The sequence below is a fragment of the Nycticebus coucang genome, chromosome 4 (genome assembly GCF_027406575.1).
Source record: "Nycticebus coucang isolate mNycCou1 chromosome 4, mNycCou1.pri, whole genome shotgun sequence".
Lineage (NCBI taxonomy): Eukaryota > Metazoa > Chordata > Mammalia > Primates > Lorisidae > Nycticebus > Nycticebus coucang.
The window spans coordinates 99,601,922-99,625,900 of record NC_069783.1 but is presented as its reverse complement, the minus strand read 5'-3'; the positions used below and the strand labels follow the sequence as shown (position 1 = coordinate 99,625,900).

The 23,979-nt window shown below is 37.0% G+C and overlaps 1 protein-coding gene across 1 annotated transcript in view; it reads right to left on the bottom strand.

Annotated features, from left to right (window-relative positions):
* Nucleotides 1–23,979, bottom strand: part of MRPS9 (mitochondrial ribosomal protein S9) — a 74,477-nt gene that overhangs the window by 3,235 nt on the left and 47,263 nt on the right. The window contains exons 5-9 of the mRNA XM_053588557.1: nt 21,668–21,747; nt 6,647–6,732; nt 5,765–5,840; nt 2,924–3,092; nt 1,741–1,849 (exon numbers count right to left, since the gene is read on the bottom strand). Of these exons, the coding sequence (XP_053444532.1) occupies nt 1,741–1,849; nt 2,924–3,092; nt 5,765–5,840; nt 6,647–6,732; nt 21,668–21,747 (520 nt within the window). The remainder of the gene's footprint in view (nt 1–1,740; nt 1,850–2,923; nt 3,093–5,764; nt 5,841–6,646; nt 6,733–21,667; nt 21,748–23,979) is intronic.

Below are 23,979 nucleotides of genomic sequence, written 5' to 3'. Positions count from 1 at the left end.
GGAACACTTTGTTGAGAGCTGTAAGGTTTCTCTTTTTCTTGGGTATAGCAATAAACATATACAGAGTATAGCAACATACTTGACCTTACTGTTTGTTAATCCCCTTTCTCTCACAAGAACCTCGCCAGGCTTAAAAACAACCTTGTAAAGAAATCTTAAGGTTGGAAAACTCCATTAATCAACTATATCTAACGTCTCTGGATTCAATGATCAGATACAAAATTAACAGATCTTCCCAAACAATTGCCAAATGCCATTTGGATTCACCGAAGAAAGTATGTGGCTGTGAATATACAATGGTCAACTTAAAATAGTTTTTAAGGTCACTAAAACTATGTTCAACATCCTCCCCCCCAACACAAATTCCTATTTAGCTCTCTACGCTGCAGGGTCCTGCTCCCTGCCTGGGGCCAGGTGATACCCTGACGACCTCAGTCGGCCTACTCGCTCAGGGTCAGTAGTGCCCCCGGACCCAGGCAGGTACTGGAGAAGGCACCACAGACACAGCCTGGCCCTGGGCCTTCTTTCACTCAGCTGAATAAGTATTTGTCGAGCACCCATTTTTCACCATTACCTTTGTCAAGCACCTTGATTTTGCCTTAATATCTATCTCTGCTAAACTTTGACTTAGATATTTCATCCCTTGTGGTAGTGTCTCCCTCTAGCTTTTCCTAAGTAAAATAAGAGTTTCCTCCATCCCTTTCCCTGAGAGAATAATAGCAGAATTAGTTTAATTCATCTTAAATAGAGTTAAGAGTAAGCTACTTCTTGACACAGGCACATGTACACAAAAACAAACATACATTTACTAAAATGTTTACTGTGGCCAGAAGCTTATACTGTGTTAGAAGGGGCCTCTTTGCCTTACATAAGTGTTGGGATCAGAACAGTTCGGGCTCTATTAACCTTAAATACCATAACACATTCAGGAAACAGAAGGATTAAGAAAGGAGGACCTCTTCATATAGTAACTGCTGGAAAAAAATGTAAGTGTCTCAAGAAGAGGCCTTTATATAGAGAGAGACTCAGAGAGATTTAAGATGAATATATTTAGAGGATTAGAAGAGCTGTGGTATCTATTTATGATTAATGTCTATTTCTCCATGGGATACAAAGTTTAAAAAGTAAAACTGCTGTATTTAGCCCTGGGAACTAAGCAAAGTGTGATGAGCTCTTATCTTAACCCATAAATGCCTGGTCTCTCTGCTTGCTCAGTATAGACACAATCAAGCTTCTCTGAATAGAAAAAACCCAAAATGATAAGGCAGACCTTTACTAATATTTATGATCAGGAAAACAAAAACCACAAGAAATCCACTCATACTTTTCATTACTTAGTAGCTTGAGTCATGAAAGCTAAGGTTAGTTTCTGTGGTAGTGGTTTTGCTTTCTGTACACCCACTTCTAAACCAGAAGGTGGGAACCTACTTTTCTTACACTTTGGCATAGTCTGCATGTTAGAACGTCAGGTATATTTAAGAATACTCAAATTCCAGTAGGATCTGATGAGGAAGTGTCAATTAATGAAGAATTCTAGAGATTTTAAAAAACATCTATAGGCTACATAAAAAAAAAGCAATAGCTTCCATTTAGCTACTTTTACACGTTACACTGGTAAAGAGAAAGAATTGTCCTAACAAATAGAAACAGAAAATTATAAGCCATCTTAATTGATCATGATGTATTACCAAGTGTATTTCATTTAAAAATCAAAATCAAAGCCAACACCAAAAAACGAACCTGTCCTGTGTGACTGGGAAGTACAGCAGATAGTCAATTCCATTCACATTTATTTTCCCACTTCCACGTTCATAAACAATGGCTTCTGCTTTTGCACTCTTTCTTTTACCTTTAAAAATATAAAATTTGTACTAGTAAAAATCTTAAAGACCAGGTTTTTACCTGTCTCTTCTTTTGAGACAGGTAAAACCACCCTAAAATTTGTTTTCCCAGAATATACAACACTCTTCCTAGGAAAGTTCTGTAATTCTCACAAGTCAAACAAAGATAAAACAGGTAAACTATATACCACGACAGACATAATAAAGCTTACTGTGAGACAATTTTGTTCTTCAGTTCCATTTCAGAAACATATAGTGATTTTAAATCGGTTTTAATAACCAACAAAGTAATTCATATTCATTTACTTTACTTGAAAAAAACACACAACCAATTTACATAGTGTTTTTTATAATCGATAAGAATATATCTAATAATATAACCTTTACAAATATATGAATAATATGAAATACAATGGGCAGAAATGAAAGAGGAAAGATCACATTTCTTTGAAAACCCTATAGTCATTAAAAATGACAAAAGAATGATATTAAATTTTTTGAGTTGCAAATGTATCACTTAATAGGTAAATTCTTTTTTTTTTTTTTATTAAATCATAGCTGTGTACATTAACGCGATCATGGGGCACCATGCACTGGTTTTATATATAATTTGATAACAGGTCAATTCTTAAAAGCCAGACTATGTCTAAAAGCCAGAATGTCTCTGAACACACACAAGGAGAATGCGGACTGAGGACCTGATGTTTTCACATGTTCCATCTGACACGCAGATTCATTGAGCATTTTTGTTTTTTGAGATGAAACCTTTATTACATATATTTTATGAATTCTACCAGTTTAAAGTGTGAAAATAAAAACACTTAATATAGGTGTATAAAAATAAGTGTTAATAAGATCGTATGGATATGCACTCTCATCTTTTTCTTGGGACAATTTAAAGTTCAGTTCTCAAAATTTTTCAATGATACCTTAAAAATTAGGAAATCCAATGTGTAGTTAGTAGCACACATAAATAGATAAATAGAAAAACTAAATAGGTACCAGAGAGCAATAGCAAATAAAAATAATTGTAGTTTTTCAATCTTCCCTAAGTTTATTTTCTGACCACGGAATGTCATTACCTTCACTTGTGCTGAAGGCCATTCCCTGCTCGTCATACTGCACGGGTTCAATCAGCTGTTTTTTTGATTGAATAGTTACACTTCTGCGAAACCTCTGTACAAATTCTTCCTCAGCAGCACCACACTGCAATGTCAGTAACTTTTCTAGCAGCTGAATGAAGTGCATATACTGCAAACAATAAAAATTCATTAGAAGACGCAAGTGTAATTGCATTTGCTAAACTTTTTCTATTTTTGCCTACTTGATCTTTCCAATGTTGCTTTTCTTGATGAATTTTGACAGGATGACACTTCCGCATCTTCATGCTGCTTTTAAAACAGCATGCAGATGCGTCACTTTTCCTGTGTATCTTCAGTGCAAAATCTTTTCTTTCAAGAAACAAAGAGATTTATCATTCAAAGAAAAATCAATTTCTGTGTATTATGATTATGAAATTGAGATTTAAATTCATTTTCAAAGAGTATTTAAGATGATCTTCAAGTGTAATTTCCACTTTTATTAAAACTGCATCAAGAGGAACTTTGCAAATAATTTCCAGTAAGTTATGTATAGTAAAATGGAAAGGGTTTGATTTTGAGAAAATGTACCTCTTAAATAATATTTCATAGTACATTTGGCAAATATATCTTTGGCTGTTCAAGCTGTGTTACTTTAATGTTTATGATTTCCTTTAAAACCGAACAATCAAGCTATTTAAAAATTCAAGAGATACTTGACTTAAAGGGCAACCTCTTGAAATAAATTATCCTTGCTCCTCTGTGCATTTTTTTTAATAGTTCTTGAACATGTGATTAGAAAGTAAACAACTTAGAATTAACCCCTTAAAATTAGAAGCCAGAATAATCATTCTAAAGTGTTTATGGAGAAGGAAACAACTAATACTTGAGGTCTTCAGTTAATATGCATTGTGAAACCCAGTTTTCCTTATGTTTTTTTGCTAACCCTAAAAATTATACTCATCTTAGTCGCCACTGCCTTAGTAAAGACCACGCCACTCTCAGTAAAGATCTGACATAAGTAGCTGGAAATATTTAAAATATCAACAATAAGATTAATATCTTAAAAACTGCTTCAAATACAGCTTTCTGTGATATAATAATAAAAGGGAAGGCAATTTTCTAAGGAAGGGTTGAACACGTGGCCACCTACAGTGCTGGGCTAACAGCTCCTTGTGTCCCCTCCAGTCACTTGCTCAGGCGCTCTGCGCTTAGCGATTCTCTCACGGCCACCTCACACACTCTCAGTGATGACTGTTGTATCTACAAAGGGGCCTACAGGTAGGCCGTAGCCTTGCTTGTGAACTAAGTTGGAAACTTAAGAAGCCAATATTCACCACTACCTCCTGCATCTTGATACCAGCAATAAATGCCAGGATTTCTTCTGATACCCACTACCCTAAATACAGAAGATTATCATGTATAATTTGTTTTGTTTTCATAGCTGCATGCCCATATTAAAGTCCCTGGGATATTTCCAAAGTAGGGGGGTAAAAAAAACCCACAACGGGACATGCGTTATAAAGATCACAGAGCAAACAAAATGGCACATTCAGGGAACAAGCAAAGAAATCTCTCAGATAGATGAATGTGCAGCAATACTTAGCAGTTAGGGTTAGAAACTAACTCCAGATCTACCACGAACCAAATGCTTGATACCTTGTTTAAGCAAATAGCAACTTTTCCAAATCATTAATTTCTCTAATATGTTAAATGAGAAAAAAGAGCAACTGACGTGCATGCATCAAAATCTCTATGGTGGCAAGGCACTAATGATGTTAACCACTGCCACAGGAGAAACGTTCCTTCCTGAACATTCGGTGAAATTTATCAAGATTACACTCTAACTTCAAGAGCAATCTGCTTAGAACATCAACATATTTAAAATATCAAATTTCCATTGATAATATTGGGGTATATTAGAACATTTAACAAAGTAAGAACCGAGAGAAGACCTAAAGCAAGGGTTACAAACTTTACTGGGCATGAGAGTCATCTGGAAAGTTGGTTAAAAAGATGGATTCTCCTTTGGAGGCCAAGGTCAGTGGACTGCTTGAGCTCAGTTCAAGATCACCTGAGCAAGAGTGAGACCCTGTCTCTAAAAAACAGTTGGGTGTTTTGGCCACCACCTGTAGTCCCGGCTATTTGGGAAGCTGAAGCAAGAGGATCACTTGAGCTCAAGAATCTGAGATTTCTGTGAGCTATGATACCATAGCACTCAATCCCAGGGCAACTGAGTCAGACTCTCTCATTTAAAAAAAAAAAAAAAAAAGATGGATTTGGGGGAGGCATAAGACACAGAAATTAGTAATGAGCATTCCAAGCAATTCTGATGCAACTGGCTTCCACATCCCAAGATGAAACCACTGACCTTACAGATGGCATACAAGGCAAGGCAGGAAGCAGTGCATAGCATGAAGGTAACCACATGCTGCCTCCCTTTTCCACGTAACCTCTAATGGTTCTTACACTTACCATTAACTTGTAAAATTAGCTATTGGCCTTACTGAAGGAGATGAAAAATGACATCTGCTATGCTCCCCTAAAACAACTGGCAGAGGATGTGAGGGTACTTGTAAAAGGGAGATCTGGAGACTTGACGAATCACCTTCGTGAGCTCAGAGAAGGTCTTCCCATGGCAAAAATCAACAATGAGAGGAAGGAAGGAGGGAAGGTGGAAAGGCAGGATGGAAGGAGGAAGGGAAGGGGGGAAGGGGGGAAGGGGGGAAGACTGTTTTAGGAGCAGCTGCCACTGAGGAACATTACTATTAAGATCCTAAATACAGCAATTGTCTGCATGCTTATGGCACAGGTCCCCTTAAATTAAAAAGATTAATTACTCACATCTTGATCTGACAGTTTTTCCACTAACATTTCTTCTAGTTCCTCCTTAATCAGCCATCTGCTGCCAATCAGGTCTCTGTTAAAATATTACATATATTCTCTTTGTAATTAACCGTGCAATTAGTTATATCACAAAAGATCCCACATATAGTAGCAATTGAAGATTTGAAAACAAGTTTTTATTTTATATAGCAGTAATTTCATCCATGTAACCTATTTTTGAGAAATATTCCATTTTCTGTATCTACTTTAGAATAAAGACACCTACTCTAACAAATGTTTTGTTCGAAGAGTTAAGTACGCTGCTATAGAACTCACTTGAAATTAAAAGCCACCAGGTTTCATGAAGATTAAAATTTTGCCTGTATAATTTATTTCAAAGGAGATGTTATGTGCAAAGTTAACCTGTCAATGGACTGAAGTAACAGGACTAGGAGTGCATTTACAACTTAAACCAGGTGCACTAAAAGATGTGTGTCTTTCGCATAAGAGGCAATATCTGAGTCAGTCAGCCACGATTGAACACTGATTGCTCTGGTTGATGGATCTGATCTATCAGTGTTTGCCAAGTGGGAGCAGAAGCCTTGAAATATTTAATACAAAAAAAAATTAAAGCATGTACCTATATACGTAAAAATTCCAAGGACATCATATCCAAATATAGTAAGTCAGTATCATGTAATAATACATCAATCTGGGATAAAGTAACATAAAAATGACCTGAATATTTGCCTCCTCCTAAACAAAAACCACTTACTGTTTTAAACATTAACTTTAATGATTAATGCTAAAATATAAAACAATTTTAGACTTCAAGTATGCCTTTACAAATACCAATCAGTAGCATGTTTTTGATCTCAATTTTTATACATAAGAGCTTACTTGGTTTCATTTTTTTCTGGCAGGAGATCTTTGGCTTGCAATTGATTTTGATGTTTTTCCATTTTGAGTAACTTTCCATATACATCCTAAGGAAAATACACAGTACATGCTAAAATAAGAGAGACAGCACATTCTAAGTCATGATATAATCTGTAGTTTTCCTGAGAGTGCTCCTTATTTCTAACGTGGCCTCTTCAGAGAATCCAGCTGCAGTGTAAATAAAGCTGAAAATGGTTTTAATAATACTATTTCTTATTCAAACTAAAGGATGATGGAGTAATTTTAATGAGAAGTTTGTATCATACATCATTGCACATTTAACTGATTTTAAAGTAACTCTACAACTCTACTTCTGTGAGGCTGGTTAAAAAACAAAACTAAAAATAACCCCTATAAGCTATTTGCCTTAGAGTTTTACATACAGGATAAAAAATATTCCTTAAGGAAAACTGTAATGTATATGGCAATGTACAGTTTAAACTTAGAAAAATATCTAGTAAAATTTATGGTATTTATAGGTGAACTCATCTAACATTTTATTATTTATATAATCTGTAAGCTTTCACCATGAAGTATGTATCTTAAAGCATTTCAATTGCATTTATTTTTTATTATTGGACTTCTTTCTGTTAATTTTCCTTCTAACAAAATCTGTGAATGTGTGTCACTTGTTAAATTGCAATGAAAGTAGGAGAAAGTCTGTACATTTGTTAGGAATTATAAAAAACAATAATATAGCAATAAGGGTTACAATAAAATATATTTTGGGGGCAATGGGTTTATAACAAGCAGAATAATGCAATAATCTTCCAATATTTTTGACTGAGGGGTTTTTGAGAACACCTAGTATCTCTGTATTTATTCATTTATAATTGATACATAACCTACTGTACTAATACCTTTATCTGGTAATCATGATAACTTCATACCATTAATGTCAGAAGGAACAGCTTGTTACTGATAGAGATGTCAATCCATAACTCAACAGTCTTTAATTTTTTTTTTTTTTTTTTTGAGACAGAGTCTCACTCAGTCACCCTGGGTGGAGTGCCATGGTGTTGGAGCGCATAGCAACCTACCTCAAACTCTTGTGCTCAAGTGATCCTCCTCCTTAGCCTCCTGAGTAGCTGGGATTATAGGAGCCCACCACAATGCCAGGCTAGTTTTTCTGTTTTTAGTGGAGACAGTGTCTTGGCTTTTGCTCAGGCTGGTCTCAAACTCCTGAGCTCAGGTGATCCACCTGCCTTGGCCTTCCAGAGAGCTAGGATTACAGGCAGAAGCCACCAGGGCCCACCTCAGATAGCTTAATAATTTCAAGCCCACCTTCTTGTGGGGGCTGGCTAGCCATAGTACAGCATAATGCTGTCAATAAAGTTTGTTCTAAGAAGAGAAATGTCCCTTTGTTACCATCACTGTATTTGCTAGTGCTTGCATTTTTGTACTATCTTTATTTTGCAACCTTTTTGCAGGGATCCATTTCTCTTATGGGGAAAAAGAATGGAAAAGAAAAGAGAGATGGGAAAAGAAAGGAAGCAAAAAGACTGAGACTTTCAGTTTCTGCAACATAAATATACGGGAGAAAAGCTGAGATTATACTCAAAGGGTAGGACTTCTCAATGTATAAAGGTGTAAAAGTTCATTTGGCTGGGGAGACTCATAAGAGTGTTTTTTTGTTTGTTTTGCTTTTCATTAAAGAAAGTAGACTGCTAGTTTAGAAGAGAAAAAAAAAGCAGAGAGAAAAAGAAGGAAAGTAACACTTCTAAGTTATCAAACTGGAGGTGAGCTAGACTAACAGTGGGCATGAGTACCTCAAACTGAAAGTGAGTCCATCACTCTATCTCAGCAGTTCTAAAGGCGCAGTCCCCAGACCAGCAACACCCTAGACTGGCTGGAAATTCAAATTCTCATACCTGCTCCAGACTTCCTGATGGGGTAGCGCCCAAGGACCTGTTTGAACAGTGCCTCAGAGTGAAATGCACTGAAGCTTGAACATGATGGAGAATCCAGTTCAACACAACAGCAAAGGGCAAAAGGAAGGTAATGTAATCCTTCCTAGTATCCATATTAAGTGTCACCGCCCCTACAGCTACATCCCAAATACAAATGTATCACCTGTAGAATCTGACAATATAAAACAAAACCCCATTCCAGCCTAAAATAAGGAAGCACTAACATGAATCACCATCTATAGAATATATACCTGTTATTCAACTTAAAGTGAGATTTTACAACTTGCCTCTCAAGAATTGCTAGCCTCATCAATTGTTGTTAGGGTATTTTTAACTTATTTTGAAAGGCTAAAATACTGAGCTGTGACTCCAATTGGCTAATATGCAGAACATTTTTTATGCTCCTGTTTCTAGGAAGCAATTCTCACGTGCTCCAAACTAGTAAAACAAAGAACCCTTTCCCAAATGAATCCTCCCCACCTGTATAAAGTGGACAGAAATGGGCAGACAGCATGTCACTGTTGAACTCTCCACCAACAACAGAAATACGGTATCTTCCTCTACTAATAAGTGCTTATATACTTTTATGGAATATCCAAGTCAACTGTAGTAACAATAAGTGACCTGCCTTGTATATAAGTTTTACATTAAAGTACAGGCTGCTAATTAACCATCATTTTCCAATGACTTTTGATCAATTTTTTCTTTAAGTCTGTTTTGTTGAAATATTCTTCCACTATGCCATTTCCTTCCAGTGCTATACTTAGATCCATATTAATTTATCAATTGTACAATAATCAGAAAAAATGTGGAAAAGGAGAAAACCCATGAAAAGTACATGTCAGATTTCAAACAGTAAATTCTATTTAACAAAAATGCTTACAGGTGCTAGACTCTAGTGCTTGCACATCCCCTCCAGCCTCTGTCAAGAACTGGTGGCTGCTGAGACCCTTCCGAATCCTTGGTCTCCAGTGTGGACCTCTGTAAGAGATGTGCTGTGACCTGCGACCCGTGATCAGTGCCTGCCTGGATGACCTCTGTAAGAGCTGCGCCATGACCCGCCACCCGTGCCACCCTTCCTGACCAGGAACTCCAGAAGCTGTGCAATCCCACGTCCTCCCTCCTGTACCCTCCCTGCCTCCACACAGGCCTGCTCATCTGGCCAGGGACTTGGGTAGCCGCGTGCCCTCCAAAGCCCTCCCTGCCTCTGCGCAGAGACCTTCTCCTGGCCAGAGATTGCAGGAACCTTGGGCTCTCTGTGCCAAAGTCACTGGGTGCCAGACACTCCCAGAACCGTGTACACCGCCCCTCGCCCTGTTGCTGGATCTGGGTGTGTCACACTCCGGAGCTGCTCCCACAACCAGAACTCCCTGGCTGGCGCAGCCCCAGAGGAGCTACACAGGGTCACTCCCTAAAAAGATCCAGCAACAATAGAGTGATCCCGCTGGGGTCTAATCTTGGAGAGACACTTCCCCAACTCTGAGGATGGCCAGAGGCAACGGTGAAAAACAATCATGAGGTGAAAACAGTCATGAGGCGAAATCAACGGAAATACTCTGGCAATATGAATAATCAGAATAGATCAACTCCCCCAAGGAACAATGGGGCAAGACACAGCACAAGATCCCATGCACAAACAAATAGCTGAGATGTCAGAAATCGAATTCAGAATCTGGATGGCAAATAAGATCGAATTAGAATTCCAAGCAGTAACCCAAAAGATGTCTCAAGAATTCAAAGAATTCAGAGACCAAATGACCAAAGATTTTGACACACTGAGACAAGAAGTTGCAGCCCTCAAAAATCTGGGAAACACAGTAGAAGCCCTCAGTAACAGAATGGAGCAAGCAGAAGAAAGGATTTCTGACATTGAAGACAAAGCTTTCGAACACTCCCAAACTCTCAGAGAGGAAGAGAAATGGAGTGCAAAAACAGATCACTCTCTCAGAGAGCTCTGGGATAATTCGAATAAAATCAATATTCGTGTTATAGGGATCCCCAAAAGCGACGAAGTGGCTTCACAAGGCACAGAGTCTCTTCTCCATGAGATTATGAAGGAGAACTTTCCAGACATGCCAAGAGATTCTGAAATTCAGATAGCAGACAGTTTCAGAACTCCAGCACAACTCAACCCCAATAAGACATCCCCCAGACACATCACAATCAATTTCACTAAAGTTAATATGAAGGAGAAAATTCTGAAAGCAGCCAGACGAAAGAAAACCATCACCTACAAGGGCAAGAATATTAGAATAACTGCAGATCTCTCTGCTGAAACCTTTCAAGCTAGAAGAGGATGGTCATCGACTTTAAATCTCCTAAAACAAAATAACTTTCAACCCAGGATCCTGTACCCAGCTAAATTAAGTTTAATTTATGACGGAGAAATTAAATACTTCAATGACATTCACACGTTGAGGAAATTTTCCATAACTAAACCAGCTCTCCAGGATATTCTCAGACCTATCCTTCATAAAGACCAGTGTAATCCTCCACCACAAAAGTAAACCCACACAAAAAATTTTGATCAAATTCCAACTTCCACAGTCGCAAAAGGATTAAATGTCCATTGGACTCTTGAAAGGCTTATCAATACTCTCAACTAATGTGAATGGTTTAAATTGTTCTCTAAAGAGGCACAGGTTGGCTGACTGGATACAAAAACTCAAGCCAGATACCTGGTGCATACCAGAATCTCATCTTATATTAAAAGACAAATATAGACTCAAGGTGAAGGGATGGTCATCTATACTCCAGGCAAATGGAAAGCAGAAAAAAGCAGGCATTGCAATCCTATAAGCAGATGCAACAGGCTTTAAACAAACCAAAATAAGGAAGGATAAGCATGGAGACTTCATATTTGTTAAAGGTAATACTCAATATGATGAGATTTCAATTATTAATATTTATGCACCCAACCAGAATGCACCTCAATTTATAAGAGAAACTCTAACAGACATGAGCAACTTGATTTCCTCCAGTTCCATAGTAGTTGGAGATTTTAACACCCCTTTAGCACTGCTGGATAGATCCTTCAAAAAGAAGCTAAGCAAAAAAATTTCAGATTTAAACTTAACCATTCAACATCTGGACTTAACAGACATCTACAGAACATTTCATCACAACAAAACTGAATACACATTCTTCTCATCAGCCCACGGAACATACTCCAAATCGACCACATCCTACGCCACAAATCTAACCTCAGCAAATTTAAAAAAATAGAAATTATTCCTTGCATCTTCTCAGACTATCATGGAATAAAAGTTGAAGTCAATAACAACAGGAATCTGCATACTCATACAAAAACATGGAAGCTAAACAACCTTATGCTGAAGTATAGGTGGGTTATAGATGAGATTAAAAAGGAAATCACCAAATTTTTGGAACAAAACAAAAATGAAGACATGAATTATCAGAACCTCTGGGATACCGCAGAGGCAGTCCTAAGAGGGAAATTTATAGCACTGCAAGCCTTCCTCAAGAAAACAGAAAGAGAGGAAGTTAATAACTTAATGGGACATCTGAAGCAACTGGAGAAGGAAGAACATTCCAACCCCAAACCCAGCAGAAGAAATAACCAAAATCAGAGCAGAATTAAATGAAATTGAAAATAAAAGAATTATACAACAGATCAATAAATCCAAAAATTGGTTTTTTGAAAAGATAAATAAAATAGTTAAACCTTTGGCCAACCTAATCAGGAAAAAAAGAGTAAAATCTCTAATCTCATCAATCAGAAATGGTAAAGATGAAATAACAACAGACCCCCTCAGAAACTCAAAAAATCCTTAACAAATATTACAAAAAACTTTACTCTCAGAAATATGAAAATCTGAATGAAATTGACCAATACTTGGAAGTACGCCACCTTCCAAGACTTAGCCAGAATGAAGTGGAAATGTTGAACAGGCCTATATCAAGTTGTGAAATAGCATCGACTATACTAAATCTCCCTAAAAAGAAAAGCCCAGGACCAGATGGCTTTACGTCAGAATTCTACCAAACCTTTAAAGAAGAACTAGTACCTATATTACTAAACCTCTTCCAAAATATAGAAAAAGAAGGAATATTACCCAACACATTCTACGAAGCAAACATCACCTTGATCCCTAAACCAGAGGAAGACATAAGAAAAGAAAATTATAGACCAATATCACTAATGAATATTGATGCTAAAATACTCAATAATATCCTAACAAACAGAATCCAACAACACATCAAAAAAATTATACACCATGACCAAGTGGGATTTATCCCAGGGTCTCAAGGCTGGTTCAATATACGTAAATCTATAAATGTAATTCAACACATAAACAAACTAAAGACCACATGATTCTCTCAATTGATGCAGAAAAAGCTTTTGATAATATCCAGCATCCTTCATGATCAGAACACTTAAGAAAATTGGTATAGAAGGGACCTTTCTTAAACTAATAGAGGCAACCTACAGCAAACATCATATTGAATGGAGTTAAATTGAAATCATTTCCACTTAGATCAGGAACCAGGCAAGGTTGCCCATGGTCTCCATTGCTCTTTAACATTGTAATGGAAGTTTTAGCCATTGCAATTAGGGAAGAAAAGGTGATCAAGGGTATCCACATAGGTTCAGAAGAGATCAAACTTTCACTCTTCGCAGATGACATGATTGTATATCTGGAAAACACTAGGGATTCTACCAGAAAAGTTTTAGAAGTGATCCAGGAATACAGCCATGTCTCAGGCTACAAAAGCAACACCCATAAATCTGTAGCTTTTATATATACCAACAATAGCCAAGCTGAAAAAACGGTCAAGAACTCTATTCCTTTCACAGTAGTGCCGAAGAAGATGAAATATTTGGGAGTTTATCTAACAAAGGACATGAAAGATCTCTATAAAGAGAACTATAAAGCTTTAAGAAAAGAAATAGCTGAAGATGTTAACAAATGGAAAAACATAGCATGCTCACGGCTGGGAAGAATCAACATTGTTAAAATGTTTATACTATCCAAAGCAATATATAATTTTAATGCAATTCCTATTAAACCTCCATTGTCACATTTTAAAGATCTTGAAAAAATAATACTTCATTTTATATGGAATCAGAAAAAACTTCAAATAGCCAAAATACTACTCAGAAATAAAAACACAGCAGGAGGAATCACGCTACCAGACCCGAGACTACTATAAATCGATAGTGATCAAAACAACATGGTACTGGGACAAAAAACAGAGAAGTAGATGTCTGGAACAGAATAGCGAACCAAGAGGTGAATCCAGCTACTTACCGTTCTTTGATCTTTGACAAGCCAATTAAAAACATTCAGTGGGGAAAAGATGCCCTATTTAACATATGGTGCTGGGTGAACTGGCTGGAAATCTGTAGAAGACTGAAACTAGACCCACACCTTTCACCATTAATTAAGATAGACTCTCACTGGATTAAAGACTTAAACTTAAGACATGAAACTATAAAAATACTTGAAGAAAGTGCAGGGAAAACTCTTGAAGGAATCGGCCTGGGTGAGTATTTTATGAGGAGGACTCCCCAGGCAATTGAAGCAGTATCAAATATATATTACTGGGTCCTGATCAAACTAAAAAGCTTCTGCACAGCCAAGAACATAGTAAGTAAAGCAAGCAGACAGCCCTGAGAATGGGAGAAAATATTTGCAGGTTATACCTCCGATAAAGGTTTAATAACCAGAATCCACAGTGAACTCAAACATATTAGCAAGAAAAGAACAAGTGATCCCATTTCAGGGAGGGCAAAGGACTTGAAGAGAAACTTCTCTAAAGACAGACACATGATCTACAAACACATGAAAAAAAAGCTCATCATCCTTAATCATCAGAGAAATGCAAATCAAAACGCTTTGAGATATCACCTAACCCCAGTAAGAGTACATAATAAAATCCCAAAACCAGAGATGTTGGCGTGGATGTGTAGAAAAGGACACACTTCTACACTGCTGGTGGAAATGCAGACTAATACTTTCCTTCTGGAAGGATGTTTGGAGAATACTCAGAGATCTAAAAATAGACCTGCCATTCGATCCTATAATTCCTTTACTAGGTATATACCCAGAAAACCAAAAATCACAATATAACAAAGACATCTGTACCAGAATGTTTATTGCAGCCCAATTCATAATTGCTAAGTCATGGAAGAGGCCCAGATGCCCATCTACCCACGAATGGACTAGCAAATTGTGGTACATGAATACCATGGAATATTATGTGCAGCCTTAAAGAAAGATGGAGACTTTACTTCTTTTATGTTTACATGGATGGAGCTGAACATATTCTTCTTAGCAAAGTATCTCAAGAATGGAAGAAAAAGTATCCAATGTACTCAGCCATACTATGAAGCTAATTTATAGCTTTCATATGAAGGCTATAACCCAACTACAGCACAAGACTATGGGGAAAGGGCCAAGGAAGGGGAAGGGAAGGGGGAGGTTAAGGTGCAGGGAGGGTAATGGGTGGGGCCACACCTACAGTACATCTTAGAATGGGTACAGGAGAAACTTACTAAATGCAGAATACAAATGTCTACATACAATAACTAAGAAAATGCCATGAAGGCTACGTTGAACAGTTTGATGAGAATATTTTAATTGTATATGAAACCAGCACATTGTACCCCTTGATTGCACTAATGCACACAGCTATGGTTTAACAATAAAAAAAAAGAAAAATGCTTACAATCTAATGATTGTAATCCATCAAATCACATAATGCTCGTTAAGCCACACCATACACTTTTTAAAATAGAAAAATATATGTAAAGTGCGGACTTAGCACAGTGCATGACTTATGGTAATGATCAAGAATGATAGCAGGGGTGAGGTATGGCTTTCAGGAGTCAAACAAAACAATTTTACTGGTGCCCCATTTCTATTTATTCTTTTTCTTTTGCATAATAAAATCACTCTTGAGATTCTACCTTGGTTAGTTAGAGACAACAATATTCTGGAAAGTAGATTCTATAGCTTCAACTCCCTGAAGAGATGTGTACTAATTTACATCAAAAAATCCTTGAGGGTAAAAATATGCCAGGAACTGTCAACATCACGGATTATCACTGGTAGCTTCAGTTATATTGTTAAGTTTCCACTTAATTTTTAAGGGACACTAGAGAATTAGTATGACCCACCCACACTAAGTTTATATACTGTATTTAATAGTGTAATTTTCAAATATGACAGGAATAACCCAGATGTGAAATGCTGAATCATTAATCATAGCCATGATTAATATTTCATAAAATCAAAGCAAGCCTATCCACCCCTCGTGTCATCAGATTTCCATAATGTATGAGTCAAATTTAGAAGGTGCCTAATTTGAAAATACCAGATGCTCAGGTTGCAGGAAAGAAATGCTTAAACTAAACCTTTTCAAGAACATGAGCAGTCTGATTTTTAGTATCTTTCTAAACTCTGTTTTGTTTATATTAATCATGTGGAAATTCCAATATAGGAAGGGTAAACAAGTAATGTTTCACGGGGCAGGGTTGGTATAGAAAAAGTCAATTGTATAAATAGTAACACTATTAATTGCCATCTTAGATGCTAGTTCAGTGACAATAAAGTAACTGCAAATTTGTGTTTGTTAAAGAAATCAAAGAAAATCAATTTTTAAAATAATCTTCTTGGCAGCACCTATGGCTCAAGGAGTAGGGTGCTGGTTCCATATGCTGGAGGTGGCGGGTTCAAACCTAGCCCTGGCCAAAAATAAATAAATAAATAAAATAAAATAATCTTCTCCATTTTATGGCCACTGGCATATACAAAATCAAATCAAATAAATATAATTCATTTATCACTAAGAGAGGTTCTGCTATATATCTATGGTTCCTAGTGACACAGTCCTTTTGTAGATCCCTGCTATTACTTTGTGAATACCATAGGCTATATAGTTTATACATCAAGTAACACTATTTAACTATTTCCAAAGAGGAAATTAAAAAAAAAAAAAGGAGGAAATAATCTCATGGACAGGTCATATGAAAAAGGACTCTGAGGAAATTCACACCCAGAAGTTATGATCTGAAAGTGTTTGTAATACAGATACCATATATTCTTACTACTCGAATTAACACCTCATCATATATTATAATGATACCATTACAAAAGAAGCAACCTAATTAAAATCAACAGAGAAACAATAAGTTGAATCCGTTTAAAAAAATAATTTTCCTAACTGGTACACTTGGAGCCTACCAGAAATACAATGGTAATTATTCATATGGGAGGAAAATGGACATTAAAGAGACCTCTAGAACAGCAATTTCTACCACTGAATTAATTAATGAATTAACTCCTGCTGTCCAGAAAAGTCTTAAAACAGCATGCAGACATATTCCAGCACTGGTCTATACCTTTTTAAAAATAAGCACTTTACATGGCTGCAAAAGTTACTTAACAATGCCTCCCTGTGAGAAGGGTCACTATTTTAATTCCATTTTTAAAGATAAGAGCCCTACATCCAAGAATTTTAAATATTCCCCACAGGTCACAAAGAGGATCTAGAAGCATCTGAACTAAGTAAGAATTTCATGATCTTCAGTCCCCAGGACTTTTGCTTATTGAGTCGGGAATCTCCACATAATGAAGCAGCAGACTTCTGGGGCTGCTGTGCTCACGCTTTAAGAACTCAGAAGGTTACTTAAGTCATTTAAAATGAACTGGGGAATCTCTAAATAAGCCAGGAGCTTCTTTCACAAGGCAAATTAACCCTGTTTATTCATAACTTGCAAGAATTAGAATTACCTAGTTTTCTTTCACATTTTAAACTTTTTTTTCTAATTCAGAGCACTTTAATTATATAATGAACTACTTATCTCTTCATTATACATAATTTTCTTCGTATAAACTTCATCCGTGGCCATGCAATTCCTTCAATGTAAAGAAATATTTTGAATATACTCCCTTGTCTACCGTAAAACTAGTCCTAAAACATAAACAAAGTTCTTAAATGGTGCTAAATTCCCAGTGAGGTTTTTACAGCTGCATACCTCCCTCATCTTAAAGATTGGGGTGAGGTAAGCTTTTGTAAAATTCCAATAAATGCTTAAGCTGTTGGGGCTGATACCAATCCTTGAAGTGGTAAGACTTTATTAACCTGCATTGAGAAAAATCTGTTTAAAATGAGGAGTGCCTACAATGACAACTTAGAAAGCATTTTCAGTATTCTGTACTATAGCCTTCCCCAAGACCTGGTATCACGGGCATTAAACAGTATTCTGGGGAGAAAGGGGTCTGGGTTTATTCCGCTTGAGCAGCAGAGGGTTAAAGCAGTGTGTTTACTTATGGATGTCACAGAGCTTTGATCCTGCTAAGTTTCACTGTATTTACAATTCCCCAGGACACACTATGCAACATTCCAAAACTAACATTACTTCAAAGCTCCTTTCTTGGAGAATATTTCATAACCTGTGTTCTGCAGAAAGCACTTTGGGAAAAGCTCCACTGCAGACACCCCTTGATTTAAACGAATCAGATTTTACACAAAGGTTCCCACTTCGAAGTCAAATAATCATCTCCCATAAAGAGTTTTAAAAGAGTTTCAACTTCCTTTCAGTGAATTAATTTTACTTTTCCTGAAACATATGTAGTGGTATAAACAGTAGACCTGAATTAACATTTTTCTTAAAGTTAAAAGACCTATACAAACTAAACTGCGACTGCTAAGCTCACAAATGTCTACTTGCTCATGAAGACAGTGCACTGTTCCCTTTGCCCTGGACAGGCTCAAGCTGCTATAGGCAAGGGGCAGCCATGGCAGGTTATGCCATGGACCCCAAGGGCAGCCCAGCCTCTGACTGGGTCCTTTACCGCACTTCCTTTGATTGTGCACCAGGGTCTTCTCCCTAGACCAACCCAAGGCCAGTCACACCTCAGGACCTGCCGTGCAGCATTTCCTTTCCAGATCTCCATCTTCCTTACAAGTCTTCCCTTTCCTTACTCCTTTGCTCAGTTATTTCGGGAAAACTTCTTTTATTCTTTCATCCTTCTGTTCCAGAAACCTAAAGCCTTAAATCATGTCTGAAAAGCATACAGGTTCTACTGGTTAAATGTCTTCTAAGGAGATGGGAAGCCACCCACTGTGGGCAGAATAAGCTGGCCGTGCCAGTGCCACCAAGCAGGGGACCCCTGTTATGTGCTCAGCAGTGCTCTGAGAAAGTCAGGAAGTCTCTTATTCTTACTTAAGCTCCTTTTTTTACTTAAGAAATTATTTGTTATTACTGTCTTATACTTTTTTATTCTAGTATGTGTATGTTCATCTTCTTAGTGACACTATAAGATAAACGGGATTTTACTGACTTTCCCAAGAAGCTAAAGATTGGTGGATCCATATCCATAGGAGAACGGGAGTCCTGACTACCCTGGACACAGAACAAGCCTCTGGAGTGTGAAGCATGTGCAGAGTGAGATGGACCAGCCTGGTGTCTTCACTTTGTCCCTTCCTAAACGCATCTAGGCAGGGACAATAAACGGCATCTTTTGGCTTGCTGGCCTTTTCCTTCAAAAAACTCCCCACTTCTCCACAAAAATTAGATGGGCTAAACATAGGTTAGTTGGAAAAGGTAGTCATTAAAGCACTACATATTGCCCTTGACTGCAAGCTGTGCCAGGACTGTATTTCATCAGTTGCAAGGAAGTAATACAGAAGCTTAATATGCAAACAGTCACTACATATGAAAAAGAAGACTTGGCATCATTACAGATGATAAGAAAGGTTAATCGACATCAGAAGGGTCTCCTCACACAACTGCACATGGGCTCGAGATGTGTTTTCTTGTCATAAAGCTTGGCCAATGGCAGCTAGGCCTTGAACAATTTTAGTTGGCCGACGAAGTGGGAAAAACAGTTTGGCTTAGTGTCTGATATCCTGTCATACAGGGAAAATAATTATATCAACCAAAATAAACAGGAGAAACAAGGATGTATTTCCAAGTCTTAAAAGCCTGCCGCAGTCTTCTAGGGGCCACTTCCCATACCACAGAATTGAGAGTATCACAGCGAGAAGGGGACAGCTATCCCCCAACACACACACACACACACACACACACACTAAGAAAAGGCAGAACAAAGGCAAGAGCAAACACACTAAGGCTCCAAGTTTGACAGCTGGACTTTATATGCAGTGACCGACTTAGCTACAAAAGTGCTTCTGTGAGTTGAACAGTGACTATTTAGTCACTATTTCAAAGTAACAGATCTCAGCTGGAAGATGGTGATTTGCGTCATCTAGCAAATGAGACTGGGGTGACTACAGTTGTAATTGGTGTCATTTGCCATACTGAAATGTATGAAATATATACATGAGGTATATATTTAGGAGTTACTGAGTTGAACTAAGACATTAAAGCCCCCAAACCCTTTAATACCTAACAAAATCTAAATTATTCAAAAAGAGAGAATGTTTATGAATCAGCAACAATTTGACATTTTAGCCACAGAGTATGGCTGGCAAAATTTTATCCACTGAGAAAAGAGATCAGTTTCCTGAGCAATACCTTTTAAAACACATACAAAAACTGAAAACTAAAGTTAGGCTTCCTATACAATGTATAATTTCTTCATTATGATGGAATGCAACAAAATATCTTGCCCTTGGGTTGCTCAGTTTCAGCCAAAACAAATGCAAATGGCTTGTCAGATGACAGCTGTTTGATAAGGCTCTTCTACAAGACCTGCATACTTTACTTTTTTCCGTGAAACTTGGGATGAAAGGCAGAAGGCAGGAAGGGAATTAATGTAGCATACAGTCTAAAGGCAATGCTACAACCGTGATTAAGTAGAAAAGTTAAAAGGCACAGATTTTCCACAGCTTCGCTGCGTGCAACCCATCCGTGTAACAAGTTGACAGGCCTAGCGCATCAGCTCCATCATCCCCTCCGACAGCTAAAACGCAGCATTGCATCCCTTTTCAGAGAAAATTTGCGTCTGCACCATGAAGCGTTGTACATTATTTCTTAGCACTGCAGGGGGCTCAAGTCCATATGGAACCTTCACAAATATTACCACAGATCAAACCAGCGGCGTTTGGAGGCAGATTTGACATACCTATTTAAATGAACAGCAGGGGTCCTCGGGCAGCCTTGGGCTGTGTGGGAGAGAACCTCCATGGCAGCCTGAGCCTCAGCTCCATTACTCAGCAAAGACACACTCTACATTTATCATTCATTTCATTTCTGCCAGGGCAAGAAGCTCATTTGCCCAAGGTCAACAAAAAGCGAAAAGAAGGTTTTCTTTTTTTTTTTCCCCCTCAAGAAATAAATGTACCTGACAAGTGGAGATTTTTGTCCTTTGGGTTTGTGGAGCACAAATAAACACCTGATAATTCTGAAAAGAAGAGTAAAATGTGTGCATTGATTTAAGCCGGTGGTTGGGAGATGCCCCATAAATAATTCTAAAACTTATAAAAAAATAGAATGAATAAAATAGAACTTGAATCATGTTCTAAAAATAAAAACAAGACACTGGCATACAGCCTTTTTTCTATAGTAGTTCTGGAGAACGCTCTCAAATGTGCACACTATAAAACACTTATAGCTCTGAAAACAGGACTGTTCAGAGTACCCTCAAATGCAGCTGGAAGTCAAAGTTGAACAATCATTTGTTAGGCTGTTTTGGAGCTCAAATCCTAGATTCACATACTACATTAACCTGTGAACAGCAAAAATTGTATATAAATAACAAAACTCTAAGTAGAGAGAGCTATTTTTTTCTCTCAAGGTAAAGGCTTCCATAGCCCCTCATAGCATCACACACGTGGCCTTGGATGTGGTGACACATACTGTTATTGAAGTGAACACCTTTCTCCTAACTTGATTTTAATTTCCAAGTAAAAGCATTTTAAGGAAACCATATTGATATAGATGCTATAAACTGCCTTTAGCAAAAGTGAATTAATAAAATATAAAAAGCCTTTCATCAACATACTATCTTACCCCTAGAAGTCTTATTTTCAAGCATTATAAAATACTAGGTAAATTCTGAAGCTGAGAAAAGTCTCTAGTACAATTAGTTTTGTAGCTTATAGTTCATATTATTTATCATAAATGTAATATACTTACATGCATTAATGAATAATAGGATTGTTTGCCAGTATAGAAGAGAAAATGAAACGGGCGGCCATCTTCTCCCCACTGGATTGCTAATAAAAAGGAAGATGAAAACAAAACAAATGCAATTACATACAGAGACAGAACAAATATCTGTATTTAAGGCAGTTAGGAGACATACTTATAGCTCTAATTAACTTTTAAAATAACAAAAATATTAATATTTAGAATTTTAATATTTAGTTCAGCATTTTAACATGCAAACATTTAAGATATTTACTCTTTTATACCCATTAACATAAAACAATATTTCTATTTAATAAAATATTTTTAAATATTTCACCATGAGCATCTTTGTAATTTATTTCAAGGAAAAACTCAGAGCCAAAATTATCTTGTTAGAACACACAAAAAAATTAGGTTTAGTTAGAAATACAGTGTCTTCCTATATTTTTAAAAAGGAAAACTGTTGAGAGTCAACGACACTGGACACCCGGAGAATTCACAACAGGAAAACACAGCAAAGAAAAGCACTAAAGAACCTATTTTTCTATGCCCCATCACTTGTTTCAACTCTGTGGTCATCCACCTCTGAGGGTTTAAAATGTCTGTAACATTTAAAGAAGGGGCCTCCAAGAGGTGCTCCGTGTAATTCCTTTTGAAATACAGATGGTCATTCACATCTAACCACCACCAAATAAACCAAGAAATGGAGTCCCTATAGTAAACAAACCAAATGCTAACTCCATAGCCTTCGCCCATAATATTTTTATTGTTTCTCTGTTAACCATTTGTAGGAACTGCTGTACATAAAGATTATTATACTCCATGGACCATTCCATAAGTTCTAAGTCTTTCCTCTCAGTCTGCCACTGTCTTTTAGTTTTCTTTATGGCAACTTTCAAAATCAAGAAGTTTAAAATATGTATATAGTCTAGTCTGTCATTTTTCCTAGTCTATGGCATGTTTCTCAACTTTTTTTTTTTCAATTACTACCCCTAAGAAAGCCTTTTCTAAGTATTTTTTTTCCTTAATTGCGCCCAGTCTCATGAAATTTTAATACCACAGGCCTCTGAAGGGCCACAAACTACTGTCACAATTATGAACCAACCTTCACCCCCACTGAGAAAGCATGCTAGAAAGCTTTGGGCTCCTGTAACTATATTTTCCTCTAGAATTTTTATAAGTTTTCATGTTTATATATCTACTCTACCTGGAAGTAATGTTTGTGAGGCAGAAATCTAAGAATTATTTTGTCTTTATTCTTTATCCTTCTACAGTTTTTTGAATAGTATACTCTTTTCTATTGAAATACTACCTTTATTGTTTACAGGATATATTTCTTTTCTGAGGATAATTAGCATTAGACAGACCACTTTAAGTGAGGTGGATTAAAAATGAAGATCAAAATTTCATAATAAGTGGTGACAAAAAATTCTGATTAGGCAGTTAGCTTGAAAGATAAAACCAGATTCTTTTATTTACTAATGGTTTATGATGATTCAAATACTTTTCCAACATCATCTTCACAGACTTCATAAAATCCTACAAATTTCCCAGTATTTTCACCTTTAATATGCAACGGATTTTCACTGCGTTGGTGAAGTACCCAGAAAGTGATAAAAAAGACAAGCATCAGGAGGCTGAGGCAAGAGAATCGCCTAGGCCCAGGAGTTGGAGGTTGCTGTGAGCTGTAAACGGCACTCTACTCAGGGCGACAGGGCGATAAAGTGAGACTCTGTCTTTACAAAAAAAAAGACGAGCATTATGGTTGCAGACAAGACACTGTTACGTTTGGAGAGATGCTGCAGTTGGGTCTCATACCCTGGAACTGATTTAATAATGTATGTGTGCACACATACCTACACACAGGACTTCACTGAATCTAAGGTATCATAGATTTTACGTTTAGTTAGAAATACAATGTCTTCCTATATTCTTAAAAAGGAAAACTGTCAGAACAAAAACTGTGCAACAATGGACAGTTTATAGCATAGTTTATAATAATGGTAAAGTGTATCCTGTTGTCAAAAATGTTAAAATTCGAGAAAACATGCCTTAGAATTCACAAAATATGGCATGAACACATGCTGCCGCCGAACACTCCACTCTGTCCAATGGTCTGCCTACTCGGACGGCCAGTACGGCCATTTTAACCAGCTAATTTTGATGCGTTTTCAAGTATGTATGGTAAGCTCCCTTCTTTATTCCTTTTAAAAATTTCTTGCCACTTCTTGTGCAATTCAACATGACAAGTTTCCCCCAAAAGTTGTACCAAGATGTTAATTGAAATCATGTTAAATTTACTAAATAATTTAAAAAGT